Source organism: Pezoporus flaviventris, unplaced genomic scaffold (genome assembly GCF_033815535.1).
Source record: "Pezoporus flaviventris isolate CSIRO_AGI_PZ_B2104156 unplaced genomic scaffold, CSIRO_AGI_Pfla_v1 ptg000047l, whole genome shotgun sequence".
Taxonomy (NCBI): Eukaryota; Metazoa; Chordata; class Aves; order Psittaciformes; family Psittacidae; genus Pezoporus; species Pezoporus flaviventris.
Genome location: NW_026892595.1, coordinates 14020637 through 14040662, shown reverse-complemented (window position 1 = coordinate 14040662; position 20026 = coordinate 14020637). Strand labels below are relative to the sequence as shown.

Genomic DNA, 20026 nt, shown 5'->3' with positions numbered 1-20026 from the left:
CAACTTCAGCATTGCTAAGATCCAATGTGTCCCACATAAAACCTTGTGGCAAAGAATATGGCTCTAGGCGGACATTGTCCTTATCTGGTTCAATCGCACCATGTGAAGTTATAACTTCATCTTTTGAGAGAGGAGAAGGAAGGGGGAGAAAAAAAAGAATGGTTACACTGCTTGCCTTCCTGGTAGTTTTCAAAACTGCATTTAACTCACATCATGTATTTTCTCACCATTATTTCATAGGAACATGAAGCTTTTAAAAAATGCTGAAAAAAATTAGTATTGTTAGCTTGTACTACTTCTTTCTCACAGACTGCATAAGATGGACTAATGACTATCTCATTAGAATATCTACAGACATGCACAGAACTACTCTACCTCAACTGATACCCAGTATTTCATAACACAGGACAGCAATCCATCAGCACATGCACGCCATTTAGCCAGCCATGAGATCCATGGTCTCATCATGAGATACACATTGTACTCACAGCTAACAAGCTGTGGCTCAGATCCTGTTTACCACTGACTTGAACAGACCTGAGCTCAACAGGATTACTCAGGAGCAGTGACATGGCAAAGACAGGGCATTTAAGGGACGCTGATGAAATGTGAAACTTGTTCCTAAAATCTTACATGAAAACGTGCTTCCTTCTTCCCGACTTTACAACTCCAATCCCTCAATATATAGCTACAAACAGAAACTACTCCTCTTTGATGGAGCTGCACCTACCAAATCATAGAATCATTTAGGTTGGAAAACACCTTTAAGATCATCAAGTCAAACTGTTAACCCAGTACTGCCAAGTCCACCACTAAACCAGGTCTCTAAGCACCCAGATCTACACATCTTTTAAATATCTTCAGGGATGGTGACTTAACCACTTCCCCGGGCAGTCAGTTCCAACAACTGACAACCCCTTCCATAAAGAAATTTCCCTTAATATCCAATCTAAACCTCCCCTGGTGCAATTTGATTCCATTTCCTCTTGTCCCATTACTTGTTGCTTGGGAGAAGAGACTGACATCTTTCAGGTAGTTGTAGAAAACGATAAGGTCCCCCCGGAGCTTTCTCATCTGCAGACTAAACAACCCCAGTTACCTCAGCAGTTCCTTAAAAGGAGACTTGTGCTCCAGACCCTTCACCAGTTTCGTTGCCCCTCTCTGGACCTGCTCCAGCACCTCAATGTCTTTATTGTAGTGAGGGGCCCGGAACTGAGCACAGTGAGGCACGGCCTCACCAGCACCGAGCACAGGTGGATGATTACTTCCCTAGCCAGCAGGGCTAGGGAAGTCATTTCTGATTACTGATTCTATTTCTGATACAGCCCAGGATGCTCTTGGCCACTTGGGCACACTGCTGGCTCATATTCAGCTGTCAACCAACACTCCCAGGACCTTTTCTGCTGAGCAGCTTTCCTGCCACTCTTCCCAAAGCCTGTAGTATGGCATGGGGATGTTGTGCCCCAAGTGTAGGACCCAGCACTGAGCCTTGTTGAACCTCATACAACTGGCCGTGGCCCATCAATCTAGCCTGTCCAGATCCCACTGCAGAGCCTTACTTTACTGAAGTCTAGGGAGACAACATCCACAGCCCTTCCCTTATCCACTAAGTGTGTTACCTTGTCATAGAAGGAGATCAGGTTAGGCAAGCAGGACCTGCTTTTCATAAAGCTATGCTGACTGGGCCTGATCACCTGATAGTCCTGTATGTGCTCTGGGATTGCACTCAAGCTGATCTGCTCCATAACCTTCTCGGGCACCAAGGTCAGCTGACAGGCCTGTAGCTCTCCGGATCTTCCATCCCGCCCTTCTTGTAGATGGATGTCACATTTTCTAACATCAAGTCAACTGGGACCTCACCAGTTAGCCAGGACTGCTGATAAATGATGGAAAGTGGCTTGGTGAGTACTTTCACCAGCTCCCTCAGTATCCTTGGGTGGATCCCATCTGGCCCCATAGACTTATGAGTGGTGTAGCAGGTCACTAACAATCCCCCTTTGGGTTATGGGGGCTTCATTATGCTTCCCAGTCTTCCAGCTCAGGGTGCTGGGTGCTCAGGGTGCTGGGTACTCAGCGAACAACTGGTCTTACTATTAAAGACTGAGATAAAGAAGGCATTAAGTACCTCAGGCTTTTTGTCATCCTTTGTCACTACATATACCCCCCGTATCCAGTAAAGGATGGTGTTTCTCCTTAGCCGTCCTTTTGTTGCTAATGTATTTATAGAAACATCTGTTATTGGCTATGTCATGGTTTAAACTCTGTCAGCCACGCAGTCTTGCTCGCTCACTCCCCCCCCCTTCTTCCCTCCCCCCTGCTCCCAGAGGGATGGGGAGGAGAATCAAAAGAATGTAACTCCCACAGGTTGAGATAAGAACAGTCCAGTAACTAAGGTACAACACAAACCACTGCTGCTACCACCAGTAATACTACCGATAGGGAAAATAACAAGGGAAGAGAATACGATACCACCTGCCGACTGAGCCCGACCGAGCAGTGAGTGCCCTTCCGGGTAACTCCCAGTTACATCCCGGGCATGCCGTGCTGTGGTATGGAATACCTCTTTCGTCAGTTTGGGTCAGGTGTCCTGTCTCTGCTTCCTCCCGGCTTCTCCTCCTCCCTGGCAGAGCATAAGACTCAGAAAGTCCTTGGTAAGACTAAACATTTGAGCAGTAACTAAGAACATTGGTGTTATCAGTGCTGTTCCCAGGCCGAAAGTCAAAACCATAGCACTGCACCAGCTGCTAAGAAGAAAAAAATGACTGCTACTGCTGAACCCAGGACAGGCTATTACAGCAGCAGGCAGATTAAGTTCTTCTAAATCTTTCCCTGCAAAACATCACAACATCCTTGTGATCTTCCTGAGCTGGCTGCCCCTTCTTCCAGAGGCCGCAAACACTCCTTTTTTTTCCCCTGAGTTCCAGCTAAAGCTCTCTGTTCAGCCAGGCCGGTCTTCACGCTCACGAGCTTGTCTTTCAGCACATGGGGATGGCCTGCTCTTGCATGTTTAAAATTTCCTGCTTGGAGAATGTCCACCCTTCCTAGACCACTGACATTCAGGATTGACTCCTAAGGGACTCTCTAAACCAGTCTCCTAAATAGGCCAAAGTCTGTCCTCCAAAAGTCCAAGGCAGCAGTACTGCCAACCCCCTCCTGACTTCTCCAATAATCAAAAACTCTCATGACTGCTGTGCTGAAGACAGCCTCCAACCATCCCATCACCCACAGGTCCTTCTGTGCTCACAAACAACAGGTCCAGCAAGGCACCTTCCCTAGTTGGCTCACTCAGCAGCTGTGTCTGGAAGCTGTCTTCCACACACTCCAGGAACCTCCTAGACTGATTCCTCTCCACTGTACTGTATTTCCAGCAGACATCTGTTATGTTGAAGTTCCCCATCAGAACAAGGGCTAACAATTGTGAGACTTCTCCCAGTTGCTTATTGAATATTTTGTCTACCTCTTCATCCTGGTTGGGCGGTCTGTAACAGACTTAGACCATGAAATCTGCCTTTTTGGCCTTGCCCCTGAGTCTCACCCATAAACTGTCAACCCTACTGTCACTATCATCAAGCTCTAGACACTCAAATGTTCTCAAAGTACTCAAAAGTATGACCTTTTCTCAAATGACACACAGTCCTGACTAGTAGTTATAGCCTGCAATCCAGTTTGGAAGGTCAACATTACCAGCATCTTTACACAAACTTCAGAAAATAACAGCCTAAATGTTACTGCCATTATATGTCTTCACTAAAGGACTTATTGCTAACAACCTTAACTAGAAGGCAGAAGGAGTCTGAAGTTAATTTAATACACAGAACGCTGTAGCTATTTCATGAATCAACAGGTTGGTTTTTTTCTACACCTAGATGTATCCAGCATATCGAATAGCGAAGACTTCCCAATACGTTCATTCAACAGATAAAGGAAAAGCTTAAAAAAATAACGTGATCAAGAAGCAATTCATAAACACTGTTGAACAAAACCTCTGCTGGCCAAATTCAACAAAGCTACTTCTACTGCACAACACTATCAAATTGGTGTGTTAGTCCTCTTAGGCTGACAAGTGACAGACTCTCATCTCTAAAGAAGTACTGTAAGATGTATTGACTAACTTGAACTGAACTCCTGGCACTTCTGCGAAGACACCTAAACTAGTTCTGAAAAATCTTTGTAACGGCCAAAGTATTTTTCGACTTATACATCAACTTATTTTGCCTAAGCTCTTCCTCTACCTAGGCAAGATTACTGTGACAATTACTACCATTAGTTTACAGATGTATCTGAATAAAGCTTGTATGGAAAAGAGTCAGTTCAATCCGCTGAAAAATATTGCCTCCAGGGCTCTGCTTTGGACTTCTCTATGCAAGAAGTTAAGTAGAAATGAGATCTCCATGGATTAAGCTATAAAAACGGATTAATGTGAAATGCTGCCCTGTGGAGAGAGAGAGCTCTTGTGCTTTAGACTACCTTCTTTCTGCTTATGCTATACCAATCTCCAATGCCATGGAGAGGACAGAGCAATAGCTATTTTGCCGGGACTCCTTTACTTGGGGGGTCCTGAAGTTTCGCAGGCACTGAAGAGTTACAACTGCTTACCTTGAAGATAATGAGAGGGAAAGAAGATCAGAAAGCGATTCAAAAAAAGGAAGAGAGAGTTAGCAACTACCTTCTACAAAGACTAAGATTTACCAACTGTGTTATCCGGGATAACAGTATAAAAAGTAATCTACCAAATTCCTTACAAAATTAAAGGCAAGGAGAGGTCACCTCATCATCTCACTTGGTACCAAGAACACAAAAAAGACCAAGAAAGCCCATCTTCAAGGTAGAATACATTGTGGACAAAGCCCATAAACACAGAGCAGTAAAAGTGTTCATACATGACAGAAGTGCCATTATTCACTTAAAGCTGCATGAAAACAGTGTAACCTACAGCAGGAGAGGCATTATCTCTGTGATAGCAAATCTATCTACTGGGGAAAAAAAAAAAAAAAAAAGGAAAATAAATTAAAACAAAGCTTAGTCTTTGTTACTACTTAAAAGTTCTTATTTTCCCCTAAAATGCAAGACTTCTGTGTTCTGTTGTTCAAGAGCTCAGACCTAAAATAAACATAGGAATGCTATTTCTATAGCATTTCCCATTCTTATAGAGAACATCAGAATGAGATTTATTAACACCATATTTTGTTGTGTATCACTGAGTGGAGTTGGGGGTGCAAGCACTTTCCAAGAAAACATCAAGAGTTCCACATAAACTCCATAAAAGATTAAGGATCTCCACACACAGTCAAACTTCATACCCATTTTACAGAACATGCACCACAGCTGGAACATATTCTTTTGGTGGTCTGTAAGACAGATCTTATGCCCAGGTCCAGTTAAACTTACTAAGTTTAGGTACAGGTTGAGTATCCCAAAACTGGTATTTACGTTTGGTAGCCTCATCAATATTCTTTGCTGGGCCTTGGCATGCAGAGAGCAGCTCCATTGCTCTCTGAATGTCTTGAAGCTTCTGCATCGGAATGGCTGGATTCTGCATACAAAGACAAATGGAAGAGGAAGCTTACTGAGTATGCTTACTTTGAACCTTTGTACAAACATGTTTATTTCTTTTACTGCTACATATTCTTTCATGTACTCTTCTCATCATGGTTAGTTTCAGTATAGCCCTTGGAGGCAGGAGGGTGAAAAGTAAGGGGGGCAACAGAGAAGCAACTTCCCAAAATACTTAACAGTTTTGAGTAGTGCTTGCATTTAACCATGGAACTCCAGTGGTTTTAACAGAAATACTACACTGCTAAGGCAGAATACCAATATCACAAGAAAAAGCTTCTCACATTCCCTGTCCCACCTCACTTATTTTATTGTAAAAGACAATAAAACAGCAAAAAGCAAACCAGCTTAGATATCTAATAATCTAAAGATAACTGGTACACACAGAGATGTTTGAAGTTGGACTTTACACATACAGTATAAAATAGTTTTTAAATTCACTACAGTTCAGTATTTCAGGTACACTGTATTGCTATGAATATCAACTTTTTAACATGAGTAACCTTCTACCTGCCTTGTATTAGCTCACAATTACTACAGTGGGTGCCTTTTTGCACTGTATCGTATGTAGGGGTTAACCATATGCCACTAATGCTGTGACAAAACCTCACAGCTAAAGGTAATTTTAACTGATAGAAGCAGACAGACATAAAGTAACTTTTCACGTAAAAGATGAAAAATCTTTACAGAAAAATTGACTGAAAAGCATAAGTCTAAGGCTAACCATTTCTAAACTGAGCTCTTGAACCCTCACTTTTGATCAGTCTGAGTAAACGTAACTGGAATGAGAATTTTACTTGCACAGGTAAGTACAGAGGACTAATGGTAATAGACTTCTAAATCTAAAGGGATTTTTTTCTCTCTCTTTTTTTAATCTATTTATTTGTTCTGTTACATCCCAAGTGGTAAGTCCTGTTCTGAGGCATACAAACAGCATGCTTGTGCTTAGGTTTTCCCAGACTGCAGTGCAATAATTACATTTGAAAGAAGAGTCTCAAACGCATTGCAAAATTTTAAGCAATTCTGCATAAAGATATCAAGCCAGATTTTTCATTTTTACTGAATATTGTTGGATCATTATTTCCATAATTCACTTTATTTCTAGGATTCATGTATTGCAAAATTATAAATTACATGTAATAATGATGGAAATCTGCATTTGGATGTGCATCTGCCTCTAGCATCCTCAGTCACTCCCTCCCTGTATAGCTCAAGTAGGCCATAATTTTCTATATATAATAAAAAACTTGTACTCTCTAACCACTATGCAAGTTATTTCATTAAATATTGCAAAATTATACCTGATAGTGTGCTTTAAACACCTGTCATCTGACTAGCTGTGAAGTAACAGATTTACATGCTTTAGAGCAACACCACTACTAGAGGATAAAATCTCCCTACCCTATTTCTAGATCCAGATTACTATGATGTAAGATAATTTTCTCAAATAAAAAATTTAATTGTTTGTTTCACAGTGGTCTTATAATTCTAATGCCACTAGATAAGCGCTAAAATCTTATCAGTACATTATGAAGTCATATTGAAACACTGACATACTTTATCTGTAATTTATTTTGCATGTTCGAGTCTCTAATTTCTTTTCTACATTAAGAAAACAGAAAAATCTAAAACCAAAAAAGATCCTCGGCTCCAGAAAGATCTTACTAGCATATTGAAAAAGTTAATGTTCTGGTACTAAATGCAACATGGCTCGGGACATGAGAAGCAATCTCCTTTCCTTTCAGAACATTCAGAGATCAGCCTAGCTAAGAAATTTACTTCCAAATTTTGTTTCCATTCAATAGAAAGCAAGAGAAACCTACACAGAACTTCACATAAATCAGAAAAAAAGAGTCATTTTTTTAATTGCAGTTTAGGGGAAGTATCTCCTCACAGCAGAAGACAGCACTGTTGTACAACAGAGCTAAGGTATGTAATGCTTTTTTTGCCTTGGTTTTGTTGTTAAGATCTGACCTCAGACCTTTGATGTCCCTGATCCTTGTAGCACAATCTATGAGAATCCCATTAATGACAGCAGTAGAGAAGGTGAGGGACCACTTAGCAAACTAATCATGCACAGGTCCCTAAGAACAGCTCAGATGCATCTGAGGGTGCTGAAGGAGCTGGCTGATGTTACTACAACTAGGATCTATCTAGCCAAGTTTAAAAGGTTATAGCAATTGGTTGAAGTTTCTTCTGACTAGAATAAGGTAAATGTCACACCCATCTTCAAGAAGGCCAGGGGGAGGATGTTGAGAACTCAGGAATCAATACTGTTTTATGAGCTGGACGTGACAATGACCTGTGTTAAGTCAGGAGACTATGATCTGGTGGCAATTACAGAGACGTGGTGGGACAGCTCACATGACTGGAATATAGTCATGGAGGGCTATGTCCTTTTCAGGAAAGACAGGCCAGCCAGGAGGGGTGGTGGGGTTGCTCTTTATGTGCGGGAGTAACTACAATGCACTGAGTTCTGTCCAGGGACAGGTGACGAGCAAGTTGAGAGTCTGTGGGTGAGAATTAAGGGGCAGGCTGGCAGGGGGGATACTGTTGTAGGTGTCTGTTACAGACCACCGGATCAGAGTGAGGAAGTTGACAAGGCCTTCTACAGGCAGCTGAGAGCGGCCTCACAGTCACAGGCTGTGGTCGTCGTGGGGGATTTTAACTTCCCTGATGTTTGCTGGAAGGGCCACTCGGCAACCCAGCCATGGTCCAGGAGGTTCCTCCAGTGTATGGATGATAACTTCCTCCTGCAAATGGTGGATGAGCCGACCAGGAGAGGAGCGCTGCTGGATCTCATCCTCACTAACAAGGAGGATCTGGTTGAAGCAGTAAGGGTTGAGGGCTGCCTTGGTTGCAGCGATCACGAGATGATGGAGTTCAGGATCTTGTGTGGTAGGACTAGTAGAATACCAAGTACAATTGCAACCCTGGACTTTAGCAGGGCAAACTTTGCCCTTTTCAAGCAATTGCTAGGGGAAATCCCATGGGCAAGGCTGCTTGAAGGTAAAGGGGCCCAAGATAGTTGGTTGACATTCAAGGACTGCTTTTTCCATGCTCAAGATCGGAGCATCCCGACACGTAGGAAGTCAAGGAAGAGGGCCAAGAGACCTGCGTGGCCAAATAGGGAATTGCTGGGTATGCTCAGGTGGAAGAGGAGAGTTTACAGGTCATGGAAGGAGGGGCTGGCCACTTGGGAGGAATATAAGGCTGCTGCTAGAGGATGTAGGAAGGCAGCTAGGAGGACTAAGGCATCCTTAGAATTAAACCTGGCAAGAAGGGTCAAGGACAGCAAAAAGAGCTTTTTCAAATACATGGCAGACAAAACTAACACCAGAGGCAATGTAGGCCCACTGATGAACGGGATGGGTGCCCTGGTGACAGAAGATACACAGATGGCAGAGTTACTGAATGCCTTCTTTGTCTCTGTCTACTCTGCTGCAGGCAGTCCTGAAGAGCCCTGTACCCCTGAGACCTTAGATGAAGTCAGGTCGACGGAGCGGTTTGCCTTAGTCGATGAGGAATGGGTTAGAGAACAGTTGAGCAAACTGGACATCCATAAATCCATGGGTCCAGATGGGATGCACCCGCGGGTGCTGAGGGAACTGGCGGAAGTCATTGCTAGACCACTCTCCATCATCTTTACCAAGTCTTGGGAAACAGGAGAGGTACCTGAGGACTGGAGGAAAGCAAATGTCACTCCAGTCTTCAAAAAGGGCAAGAAGGAGGACCCGGGTAACTATAGACCGGTCAGCCTCACCTCCATCCCTGGGAAAGTGATGGAACACCTTATCCTTGGTACCATCTTAAGGCATATCAAGGATAAGAAGGTTATGAGGGGCAGTCAACATGGCTTCACCAGGGGGAAATCATGTTTGACCAATCTCTTAGCCTTTTATGAGGAAATAACACGGTGGATGGATGATGGCAGAGCGGTGGATGTGGTCTACCTTGACTTCAGCAAAGCATTTGACACAGTCTCCCACAGCATCCTCACGGCTAAAATGAGGAAGTGTGGACTGGATGATCAGGTAGGGAGGTGGACTGTGAACTGGCTGAAGGAGAGAAGCCAGAGAGTTGTAGTCTATGGGGCTGAGTCTAGTTGGAGGCCTGTAACTAGTGGAGTGCCTCAAGGGTCAGTACTGGGACCGGTATTATTTAATATATTCATCAATGATTTAGATGAGGGAATTGAGTGTACTATCAGCAAGTTTGCTGATGACACTAAGCTGGGAGGAGTGGCTGACACGCCAGAAGGCTGTGCTGCCATGCAGAGAGACCTGGACAGGCTGGAGAGTTGGGCAGGGAGTAACTTGATGAAATATAACAAGGGAAAGTGTAGAGTCCTGCATCTGGGCAGGAACAACCCCAGGTTCCAGTATAGGTTGGGAAATGACCTGTTAGAGAGCAGTGTAGCGGAGAGGGACCTGGGGGTCCTAGTGGATGACAGGATGACCATGAGCCAACACTGTGCCCTTGTGGCTAAGAAGGCCAATGGCATCCTGGGGTGTATTAGAAGGGCGGTGGTTAGTAGGTCGAGAGAGGTCCTCCTTCCCCTCTACTCTGCCCTGGTGAGACCGCATCTGGAATATTGTGTCCAGTTCTGGGCCCCTCAGTTCAAGAAGGACAGGGAGCTGCTGGAGAGAGTCCAGCGCAGGGCAACGAAGATGATTAAAGGAGTGGAGCATCTCCCTTATGAGGAAAGACTGAGGGAGCTGGGTCTCTATAGTTTGGAGAAGAGGAGACTGAGGGGTGACCTCATAAGTGTCTATAAATATATAAAGGGGGAGTGTCACGAGGATGGAGCCAGGCTCTACTCAGTGGCAAACAATGATAGGACAAGGGGTAATGTGTACAAGCTGGAACACAAGAGGTTCCACTTAAACTTGAGAAGAAACTTCTTCTCAGTGAGGGTGATGGAACACTGGAACAGGCTGCCCAGGGAGGTTGTGGAGTCTCCTTCCCTGGAGACATTCAAAACCCGCCTGGACACATTCCTGCGTAACATTATTTAGGTGTTCCTGCTCCGGCAGGGGGATTGGACTAGATGATCTTTCAAGGTCCCTTCCAATCTCTAGCATACTGTGATACTGTGATGAGTGCTTTCTCCGTAAGTCTATAGACAACTAGCTGGCAAGAATGGCTGATACACTGGACTGCAGAGCTGCTATTCGAAGCTACTTTGACAGGCTGGAAACAGGAAATGAAGTTTGACAAAGGCAAGTGCAAAGACCTACATCTGGGACAGAAAAAGCCCGTTCAATGGCAGAGGCCAATATGGACTGGCTATGAAGCAGCTTTGTAGAAAATAACTTGGAGGTGCAGGTGGACAAAGAGCTGAACAGGAGTGAACAGTTTGCTGGCCAGCAAAAGGCTGCTGCCTACTGGATTGTATCAGTGAGACTGGCTGGCAATTCTTTACCTTTATCTGGCTCCCCTAAAATCACCTCTCACATTTTTGGTTTCCCCATTACAAGGAAAGCGTTGACATTGCAGAGGGAGTCCAATGGAGGGCTATCAAAATTACTGGGGGGGCGATGGTGGGGGTGGGGTGGGTGAATCACATGACATACAAGGAAAAGATGAAAGACCTTGGTTTGTTCAGCCTTAAGAAGAGACACTTAAGGGAGCAGGAGAAATCTTATTGCTGCCTCATGGGAAGAGATAAAAAAAACTAACCCAAGTCTTTTCAGAGGAGCACAATGATAGGACAAGAAACAATGGACACAAGTTGCAAACCAGCAAAATCCATTTAGATAGAGGGAATTACTATTTCTTTAACCAAAACTGTATTCCAACACTGGAACAGGCTACCCACAGAGGTTGTGGAGTCTCCATCCTTGCAGACCAACCAACCTGATCTAGGCCCAAGCAACCTGATCTGTTTGGATCTGCTTTTAGCAAGAGTTTGGTCAAAAGACCTCCAAAGGCCCCTAGTCTAAGTTAATTCTGTTACTATCACTGGTGACTACAATAATGAATGATAATTTTCTAGATCTGATAAGCTTCATCTGCACTAATGTGGACAGTCTACATCACTGGGACTTGTAATGGAGAGAGATCAAAGTCTTATGAGATGGGTAGTGAAGTGTCCTCAAGGACACTACTCTAACAAGTATTTATTGCTGTGGTTACAAACATGCCAGTGTTCAAAAAGTCCAGTATCACAAGAGAGTGAGAAGCCAGGAGACTCACTTCTGTCCTTCTCATCTCCAGAGGGGTACACCTGTTTACAAACTCATCTGACCTCAAAATCTTCCTTCAAAATCATTTTCAGTGAGTTCAGAAGCCCTGCCAAGTACTACTTGATTCTGCACATATTCTCTAAGACCTAAGGTATATAATGTCACTTTCCTCTGAAATATTTTGTAAAGCTCTTTTAAAACAAGAGTAAGTAAATTGTAAAAGCCTTTTTTCCATAAAACATTTCACATAGCACAAAGAGACCAAGATCTAAATATCACTTGAGTAGCAGAGAAAATAAATATACTTCTCCACACCGATCCAGATCAGCAGTCTAAGATGCTTTAAAAAAACCTTGAAAACCTAAACTAGAGAAGTTGTTCATCTACTTATTCATGTGCATACCTGGAACACAGCAGAGAATGTGAAAAAAACCCAAAACAAAGGACAGCCAACAGGGATGCATTTGCAACTAAAGAGGAAGCCATTTAAGAATAATAAAGTGGTTTAGCTGCCTAGAGCTTGAGAGAAAGACTTAAATAAAGGCTTTTGGTTTATGCCAATAAAAGAGAAAAATCTTATAACACTGCTAACAAACTGGCTAAACTTCTTGTGACAGTAAAATAATCACGAAGGGTGCCACTCTAAGTACACAACTTAGAACAAGGACAGGCTTACATGCTTGCAAAACACATCACACCAGAGAAACATTATGCAAGACTGCAAGGTGCTGAGGATTAAAATCTTGGACACAAAACCAAAAAAAGAAAACAACCCTGAAGCAGCTTTGTTTGCTTCCTTTTAATGCAATTAAGACTCCACACACAGAACAATGGGTTTGGTCAGCAGGGAACTAAGGAACTCCCAGGATATTGCAGCAATGAACTTCAAGTTAACATTAGAACTGACCTCACTCCAGTCCTGAGTTTGACATTACTTGGTTATTGCTTGCAAACAGTCTTCCTGTATTAGTATTCATACCACATGACTTCCTCGTGCCATGTGCTTTACAGAAACACAGTATCAAAACATGTGGTGAGATCAGAAATTACTTAAGATCTCCCTACATATTTTCAAGCGTTCCTTGTGCTGCGCCCATTCAAAGCAACGGGGGTGGCACAGAGAAGCCTAAAGAGACAACACAAAGTCTACCAGTATGTTAATGAGCCAGAGCACAATTTTTTCCCCCTAAAATTATGTGGTAGCCCCAATGTGCTTGACAAATCTTACAGGATGAATACTACTACTGGTAGAACAATGTAACTTTCTTCACATTAATCCGATAAAGCAAATAGTAATTACTTCAACATGCTCAATGGTCCATACATTTTCTTATCATCCTGTTACAAACTTCAGTTCCCAGGCTCAGATTTCTCTCAAGATAAAAGCTGCATGTTAAAAAGCCAGCATGTCATATTATTTACTGTTTGTTCAGAATGTGGTAGTCAAAAGCCCATAGACAATGCTATTTTATCACAAAGTTCACAAAGGTTGTATATCCCCCTCACATAATTTTGCATTCTTATTTACAGTGGAGGCCTTTCAGATAGCGAGAAGTGTCTGCATCTCCATGTTAGAGATTACCTCATTTCATGCAAGATGACATGCCAGTGCTTTGGCCAAATGAGACTCTGGTTAGCACAGCAGGTTACAACTTCCCTCCTATTGCTGATGCTCACCATCAGATAGCACGATGCTGTACAAGTCACTGAAATTGAGCTACACCAAGTGAGATGGTGGCTAAACTAAAGGCAATTCAGTAAACAAAATCTATTTAAAAGCATTACCACTGAAGATTAAGATTTCCTGATACAAAGTTGTCACTAGCCTGAGTTCTAACTGCTGGAAAAGAAAGACAAAACACCTCCTCCTCTGCTTTTCTCACAGCGTACTACGGTGGTAACAATGACTCTCCAACTAACTTTGTGCCGTTTGCAAACATCAGGTCTTACCTTGCTTCTGTCTATTCAGGACAATAACTATCTGCTTAATTCTCATGTGTTAAGGCAGAACTACCAACTAGCTTTTACAAAAAAAGCAATGCACAAATTAAAATTAAATTAGAAAGCAAGCACAAATTAAAACAGAACCAGGCTCTCACTTTTGAAGGCTGTTGAATTTTAATCTCCTGGGAGTCAGACGCAGAATCTGATTTGGTGCCTCCAGAATTTGGTTTCTCCTTTTTTCTCTTCTGCTTCTTTTTCTTCTTCTTCGCTCCCAAATCCCCTCCAGGACTTCTGCCAGAGATTCAGAGAATGAGCAATGAGAAGAATCAATACCACTGAGCTTAAAATTCAAAGAAGCTAAATATGGGAAAACCAGCATTTTAATATGAAAAATCTAACAGCAGTCTGAATGTGGAAAAAAGGCAGTAGAAAGGGAGGAAAGGGGGAACTGACAGCATTGCCGAAAAACCTCCTGCGAGTACTTTCTAATTTGTTTTATATTCAGGCCCCAGCACAACAAGGCATTTTGACACACTAGTGTCAAATTGTGACACTATGTAACAGCCAGTGCTATTCTCCAGGCTATTACCCAGCAGAAAAGTGAAACAACCAAATACAACAGAGTTTGGAGCACTCAGGAAAGTGCAGGAATTGAAGAAAATAGCCTCCAGTAACTATTAGTGGCCCAATATTTTTCCCCCTTCATACTCACCAGGCATATCTGAATTTGAGAACAATCCAAACAAAACCATCCTGTTTTCAGGGAATATTGTTTGGAACTGTTTGTATGTAGTGATGAAAGTCTTACTTTAATTAAAGAAAAAAGAACAAACACCAAAACAAACAAAACCCAACAAAACAGCAAAACCAACCAAAACAAAACACCGAAGTATACACCGCACATGCATTTTCTGCCATATTTTCACTATTGATAATACAACTCCTTTCTTCTTTAAGAATATTCTAATTTGACAAATAATCAGGATATGGAATCAAGATTAGATTTAGAATTTGCAAGTGTGGGATGTGTTGGCAACTCTAAGACGGAAGGCAAATAAGGAGGCAATGAGTCAGTTAACACTGAATCTTCTTCAAGAGGTTAATCTCCCAGCAAAACCATGTACACACAATGGAGCTCAAGACAGATATTGGGGCTTGGATGTTTTTTACTGGGACAGAAAAAAACAATTGTTTATTTTAATCTGGGGGCAGAGGAATCAGATATGAAACTGGCAAACCAAAAGAAAGAGAAATTAGAAGAACATAACTAAATAATTAGTTATTAAGACCAACATGTTTAAGGGTCATGTTATTCACTGTAACGTGCTCACTTTCAAGATTTGCCTCTCTTTAACACTTATACCTTGTCAGAGCCCAACCAGTCAAGAAACACTCTATGTCTAATTGGGAGGCCAAAAGCCTGCAATTAATCAAACATGCAACTAAACAAAGACTCATTTTGTGAGATCATTACTGTTGTCTAGAACAGCCTCTAGTGAAAGATCAACCCTTAACATTAATAGTGACACTGGGTGAAGGTAGGCTCCCAGAAAGAAGAAAGAGGGTTGTAAGTGCAGACCCCTTTGGGATTGCACCAAGGGTTACTCGATGGACAAAAGGGTAGCAGACCAAACACACAGAGGAGAAAGAAGAGAGTAAGTCTGCAGAAACAAAAGATTAAGTTGTGTGAGGCAGGGAGGAAATTTTCTGTTGCAGGATGAAGACACTGCCTGATCACCTAGCCGATTCTGTTAACAATTTCTATACTCTCAGTTTAAAATAATTAAATTTAAATCTATTTGAAGGGCATTACACCAAGCTGTCATTTTGTGCAGAATTTAAACACAGAACAGACCCAAAGGTCTGACAAGAGGTTATAAATATAAGAGAGTAAAAAACCAAACATATACAAGACCTAGGGCTTTACCACCTCTAGCAAAACTGAGCTAAAACTACTGGGGAAAGTGATTTCACCTTTGCTAAAACTCACTTAATGAGGTACTCTTCTACTTTCTTGAACTTTCACAAACTTTCACCTTTTCCTCCAAAATTTCACATACAGCAAACAAATGATGCCACTGTGCCTGTGAGCTGACTCCCAAGGACTTCCATGTATGAACGTAAGACTACTATGAGTTTCAGCAAACACCATTCTCGAACGGACACACTCAGCAGGTGCAGAGTCCCGAGTAGCACTGGTACAGCTCACTTGTCTTCTTGCCTTTCACCAGGAGCCAGTCCCACTTAACACTGCAGTGGAATTCTATTCACTGGGACTACCTGAGGGTTGATGTTTTATTTAGTTTGGTGAAATAATGAACAATGGTACTCAAAAACGTTTGGCAGCTATGAAGAAGCATCAGCTTTGCCAAGCTTAACTAATGTTATCCCCAGTTAAACTGTACTTTTACCAGGATAATCTCAGTTTGTTCTTTGACCATCTCTTTTTCATATAGAAATGAGTATTTTTTAGCTGGGAAAGAGGGAAGACGGGACTAAATTGCTATAAAATATACATGGTTTTTAAAACTACCAATTTCTTTTAAAACCTTCTTGAATTCCCAGTCCTTGGCTTATGACTTTCAGGTTTAGAGTTTTCACATGGCCTCTTGCAAAATAAATACCAGTATCTTTGTGTAACAGGTTATCCAGTGATGTTCAGAGCAGTGATTTAGGCACACTGTCCTGCTTGGGTCAGTCTTTTTTACTGTTGCAGTCCACAGAATATAAAAAGAGGATTTAAAAGAGAGATCCACCCGTCCTTCAACTATTTAGGCACGCCTGCAACCCAGAGATTTGGCAGCAGGCCGCACGCAGAAACTTCCACTGAGTAAACAGGTTTGTCCAACACAAGTTACAACCAGAGATACCAAGCAAACTAGGGCAAAAGCAAAACCAAAACATTGCATGATTTTTTGTCCTCTCACACTGCCTTGAAAAAACACAAAACTGGGAGTGGGAATGGCTGGGAAGGGAGGAACTTTGTTGCTCAACTTGTAGTAACTACACTGAACATGAAGACACAAAGGATATGAAAAGGTAACAAGATTAAAAGCAAAAGCTCCTATTAAAAGCTTTTCTCTTAATTAAAATACTTGTGGGCTGACTAAGGGCTGAGTTCTCCTTTGTCTGGTCTGATGCACCTGTGAATCTCATTCTTAGAACTTTGGGGGGGGGGGGGGGGGGGAGAGGGGGAGTTTCCCACTTCTATCAAAGCTGACCCTTAAGTGTGAAATCCCTTTTGCTGACCTACCCTCCTACTGTTAAGGTGACACAACTCGGAATGCAGGTTCCATGTGGGAAGCGGGAAAAGGATATGGAACTCAGGGTGACGCCATGTCTAGCTGTCAGGACAGGAAACATAACCTTTCGATGCATCAGATCAACACATCTGCCCCAGCCTACCACGTAGAGCAGAGCTGGTCATATTAAGAAAAATATTCAACATTAGACTTGGCAAGATTTTGACTGTGTCAGTCTAGTAGAGACACGCTTTTATACCAGGAGCACTTTACTGACAGGAGGGCAAGCCTACGCACTGAGGCTGAGGTTTACCTAAGTGTGGACTAAAGTATTTTTAACTGCATCCACAATGACAGTTTTGTCAGGCTGATGAGTAAGAAAGAAGCAAGGACAGGACAAAAGTGGAATGTAAATAAAAATTCAGCTGAGGCAAAAGAAGAGTCAAAAGACCTCGTTCTGCCCCAGAAAGATTTACCCTTGCCACAGAAACAGGCTGTGGATATGACTCTGAGACAGTCACTTAGGCCCACAGTTTCAAGATTTCGTCTGCAAGTTAACAAATGCAAGCCCATGATCCCACCCACATACCTTTCCACTTATGTACACACATCTGGTGTTTTGCATGAATGTGAAAAAAAGACTCTTGCTTCTCCCTGCATGTGTTGGGTTTTGGGGGGTTTGTCCATGTGGTTTTTTTATTAACTGAAAAATGGGAATACTTAACTGCATTTGGGGAGAGGAGTGGCAGAGGCAGAGAAACTTACTTTGTGCAGCTCTGACCAAAACCATGAAAAGCTGAGACAGAAGAATCAGGGGGAGCATGACAGTTACTCAGGTGGTCAAACTGTTTTGGCTCCCTTTGTTTTGATTTGAGATTATCTTTTCCCACTGAGTATTTGTCAGGGTTATTTTAACTGCCTTTTGGGGTGCTAAGTTCTTCTTTAACCGAAACAGCTTTTTGTAGTACCAATACTTGTTTTAAATTACATTGAATGGGAATTTTAAGGTAGCAATTTCTTAAATTTAAAACCAAACACGTACTTCAGATGTTTATTTTTAAGCTGCAAAGGCCTAGGCCTCTGTGTGGTTTTTACCTTCACAGTGTTTTGGCTCTCTCTGTGAGGTTGCAAAACTACATTTCTGAAGATCTATAGATATTTTTGACCACAGAAATCAGGTCTCATGTATATGGGCAAGATTCCACAAAATTTCCACATAGTATTACTTATAGTAGGACTGTCCTTGGTTCATAAATAAAATGGAGGCTTAGATGTAAAGGGCTTGCCCGTTGCTGTATTAGACTAATACCACTTCAAGAAAGAAGGTCCTGACCAGAAGGGCTTATGTCCTTCAAATTCCACTTACAAACAAATTACCCTTAGTAAAAAACTCTCTGGACAAAGATTTCATTTGCATACATTTCTGTACTTGGAAATGCAAGTTTTTTGAGCATGAAAATGTAGCAGCAATGCCTTAAAACCTAACCAAACATACTCCTCAAAGCTCTGCATGTTTCCTCTGCCTCCTCCTTCAAGTCTGCACACTAAGATGCAAATCTCACCTGCTAAAACTGAGCACTGTCTCCAGTACCTTAAAAAATATATATATATATTTATCTAAAAGTAGTGCTGGTTATGAAGTTTCCTTTTAACAGTAATCAAAGGGCTATACTACTGAGACATTAAAAGTAAATAATTTGTGAGGTTTAGGGGAGTTGTTTAAAGGTCATACTTTTTTTCCTCATCTGTTTACTAAATGTTCTGTGCCCAAAGCCTTTCTACCATAGAGCATAAGGAGTTATTGAGAATGTACTACAAGATCTTAAAAAGCTAGGCTCAGCAGGGTAGATTCAGGTGCAATAAACACATTTTTCTACATACAAACTAACAAAGCTATTTTGTAAACAACACTTTATTATGAAACTGAACAAGTACAGCATAATGCATCTAGAAGGAGCAAGCTGCAGACACAGAACAGGAGAACAGCAATGACTCACACAACATACATAATCCTGCATCTAAAAAACAGGAGCAGAATCAGAGGACAAAGACATTTGCACAGTTGAGAGCTGTAAAATGGTATTTTCTGCTGCAGACATTCAATGCTCAAGCACATTAAAAAAAACAGCAATTTTTTTTAACAGTAAAACATATATATAAGAAATCACGTTTTTTCAATCAGAATTATAAGGACTTATTTTCAAATGTCAAGAAACAGCTTGAAAGTAATTTCATTTACAAAGCAATACTATTAGAGACTGACATAAAACACACTCTACCTCCTTCTAAAAAAGCGAGGATTAAAATGGCATGAGACTAAGTATTGATAGGCAGCAATAGAGACCATTCAGAATTTAGCAAGCCCGTTCACACACTCATCATCGCAAGTAGCGAGACCGCTCATAGATTGTTTAGGTACATACAAACTAATCTAAAAGCTCAAAGTACACTTTAAAGTTACCTGAAAAAATAATATACTATAATAGAGAGAAAACGGAATAATTAGGCTCCTACTACCATGGGTTAATCTCCCAGATCAAAAGTAGATCTTTGTGTTTGCTGTAGTGTTTTTCTTTTCATTTGATGGAATCTGTTTGAAAGCTTCAGCCTGCAGACAGATAGTGGCAAATGAGACTCTCAAAGATTACAGGAAAATAAAGTAATTCAAAATGCAATATTAGACTTTATTAGAAGTCTACAATACTGTACAGAAGACAGAAGACACAATATCAGGATGCATCAGAAGCATAATAGAAAACTGATAATAACAGAGGTTTTTTTTCTACTGGAATGGTCTACCACTAATTTAATTAAACTTCATATAACTTGGAAGCATTCACTTTCTTATTCTAAGATGAATAAAGCAGCTTCTTTGAAATACTTGTGGGATATTCACTGAAACACACTGGGGATATTCAACAAGGCCAAGTTTTGGGGAGAACAGCATACAGCCCACAGCTGCAGCGGTTGTCCCTCACAGACCCAGGCTGGAGTAGAGCAGCAAGCCGTGATTCAGAACACACCAAAGTGCAATTCTTTGTTCTCTGGCTGCTTCTTAGACACTGCTCTCCTGCGCTGGCTGCCACAGCAGCCCGAGCG

The 20026-nt window shown here is 41.9% G+C and overlaps 2 protein-coding genes across 4 annotated transcripts in view; one reads left to right on the top strand and one right to left on the bottom strand.

Moving 5' to 3' along the window:
* Positions 1-20026, top strand: part of OLAH (oleoyl-ACP hydrolase) — a 221580-nt gene that overhangs the window by 29927 nt on the left and 171627 nt on the right. The gene's annotated exons all lie outside the window — the stretch shown is intronic.
* NMT2 (N-myristoyltransferase 2) overlaps positions 1-20026 on the bottom strand; it is a 36800-nt gene that overhangs the window by 14700 nt on the left and 2074 nt on the right. For 2 of the 3 annotated variants that reach the window (XR_009746061.1, XM_061468381.1), the window contains exons 2-4: positions 13841-13976; positions 5389-5533; positions 2-120 (exon numbers count right to left, since the gene is read on the bottom strand). Coding sequence is in view for 2 of the 3 variants with exons in the window: in XM_061468381.1 (XP_061324365.1) it covers positions 2-120; positions 5389-5533; positions 13841-13976 (400 nt within the window). In the remaining variant the exon portion in view is untranslated. The remainder of the gene's footprint in view (position 1; positions 121-5388; positions 5534-13840; positions 13977-20026) is intronic. The other variant, XM_061468383.1, reaches the window with a different exon arrangement.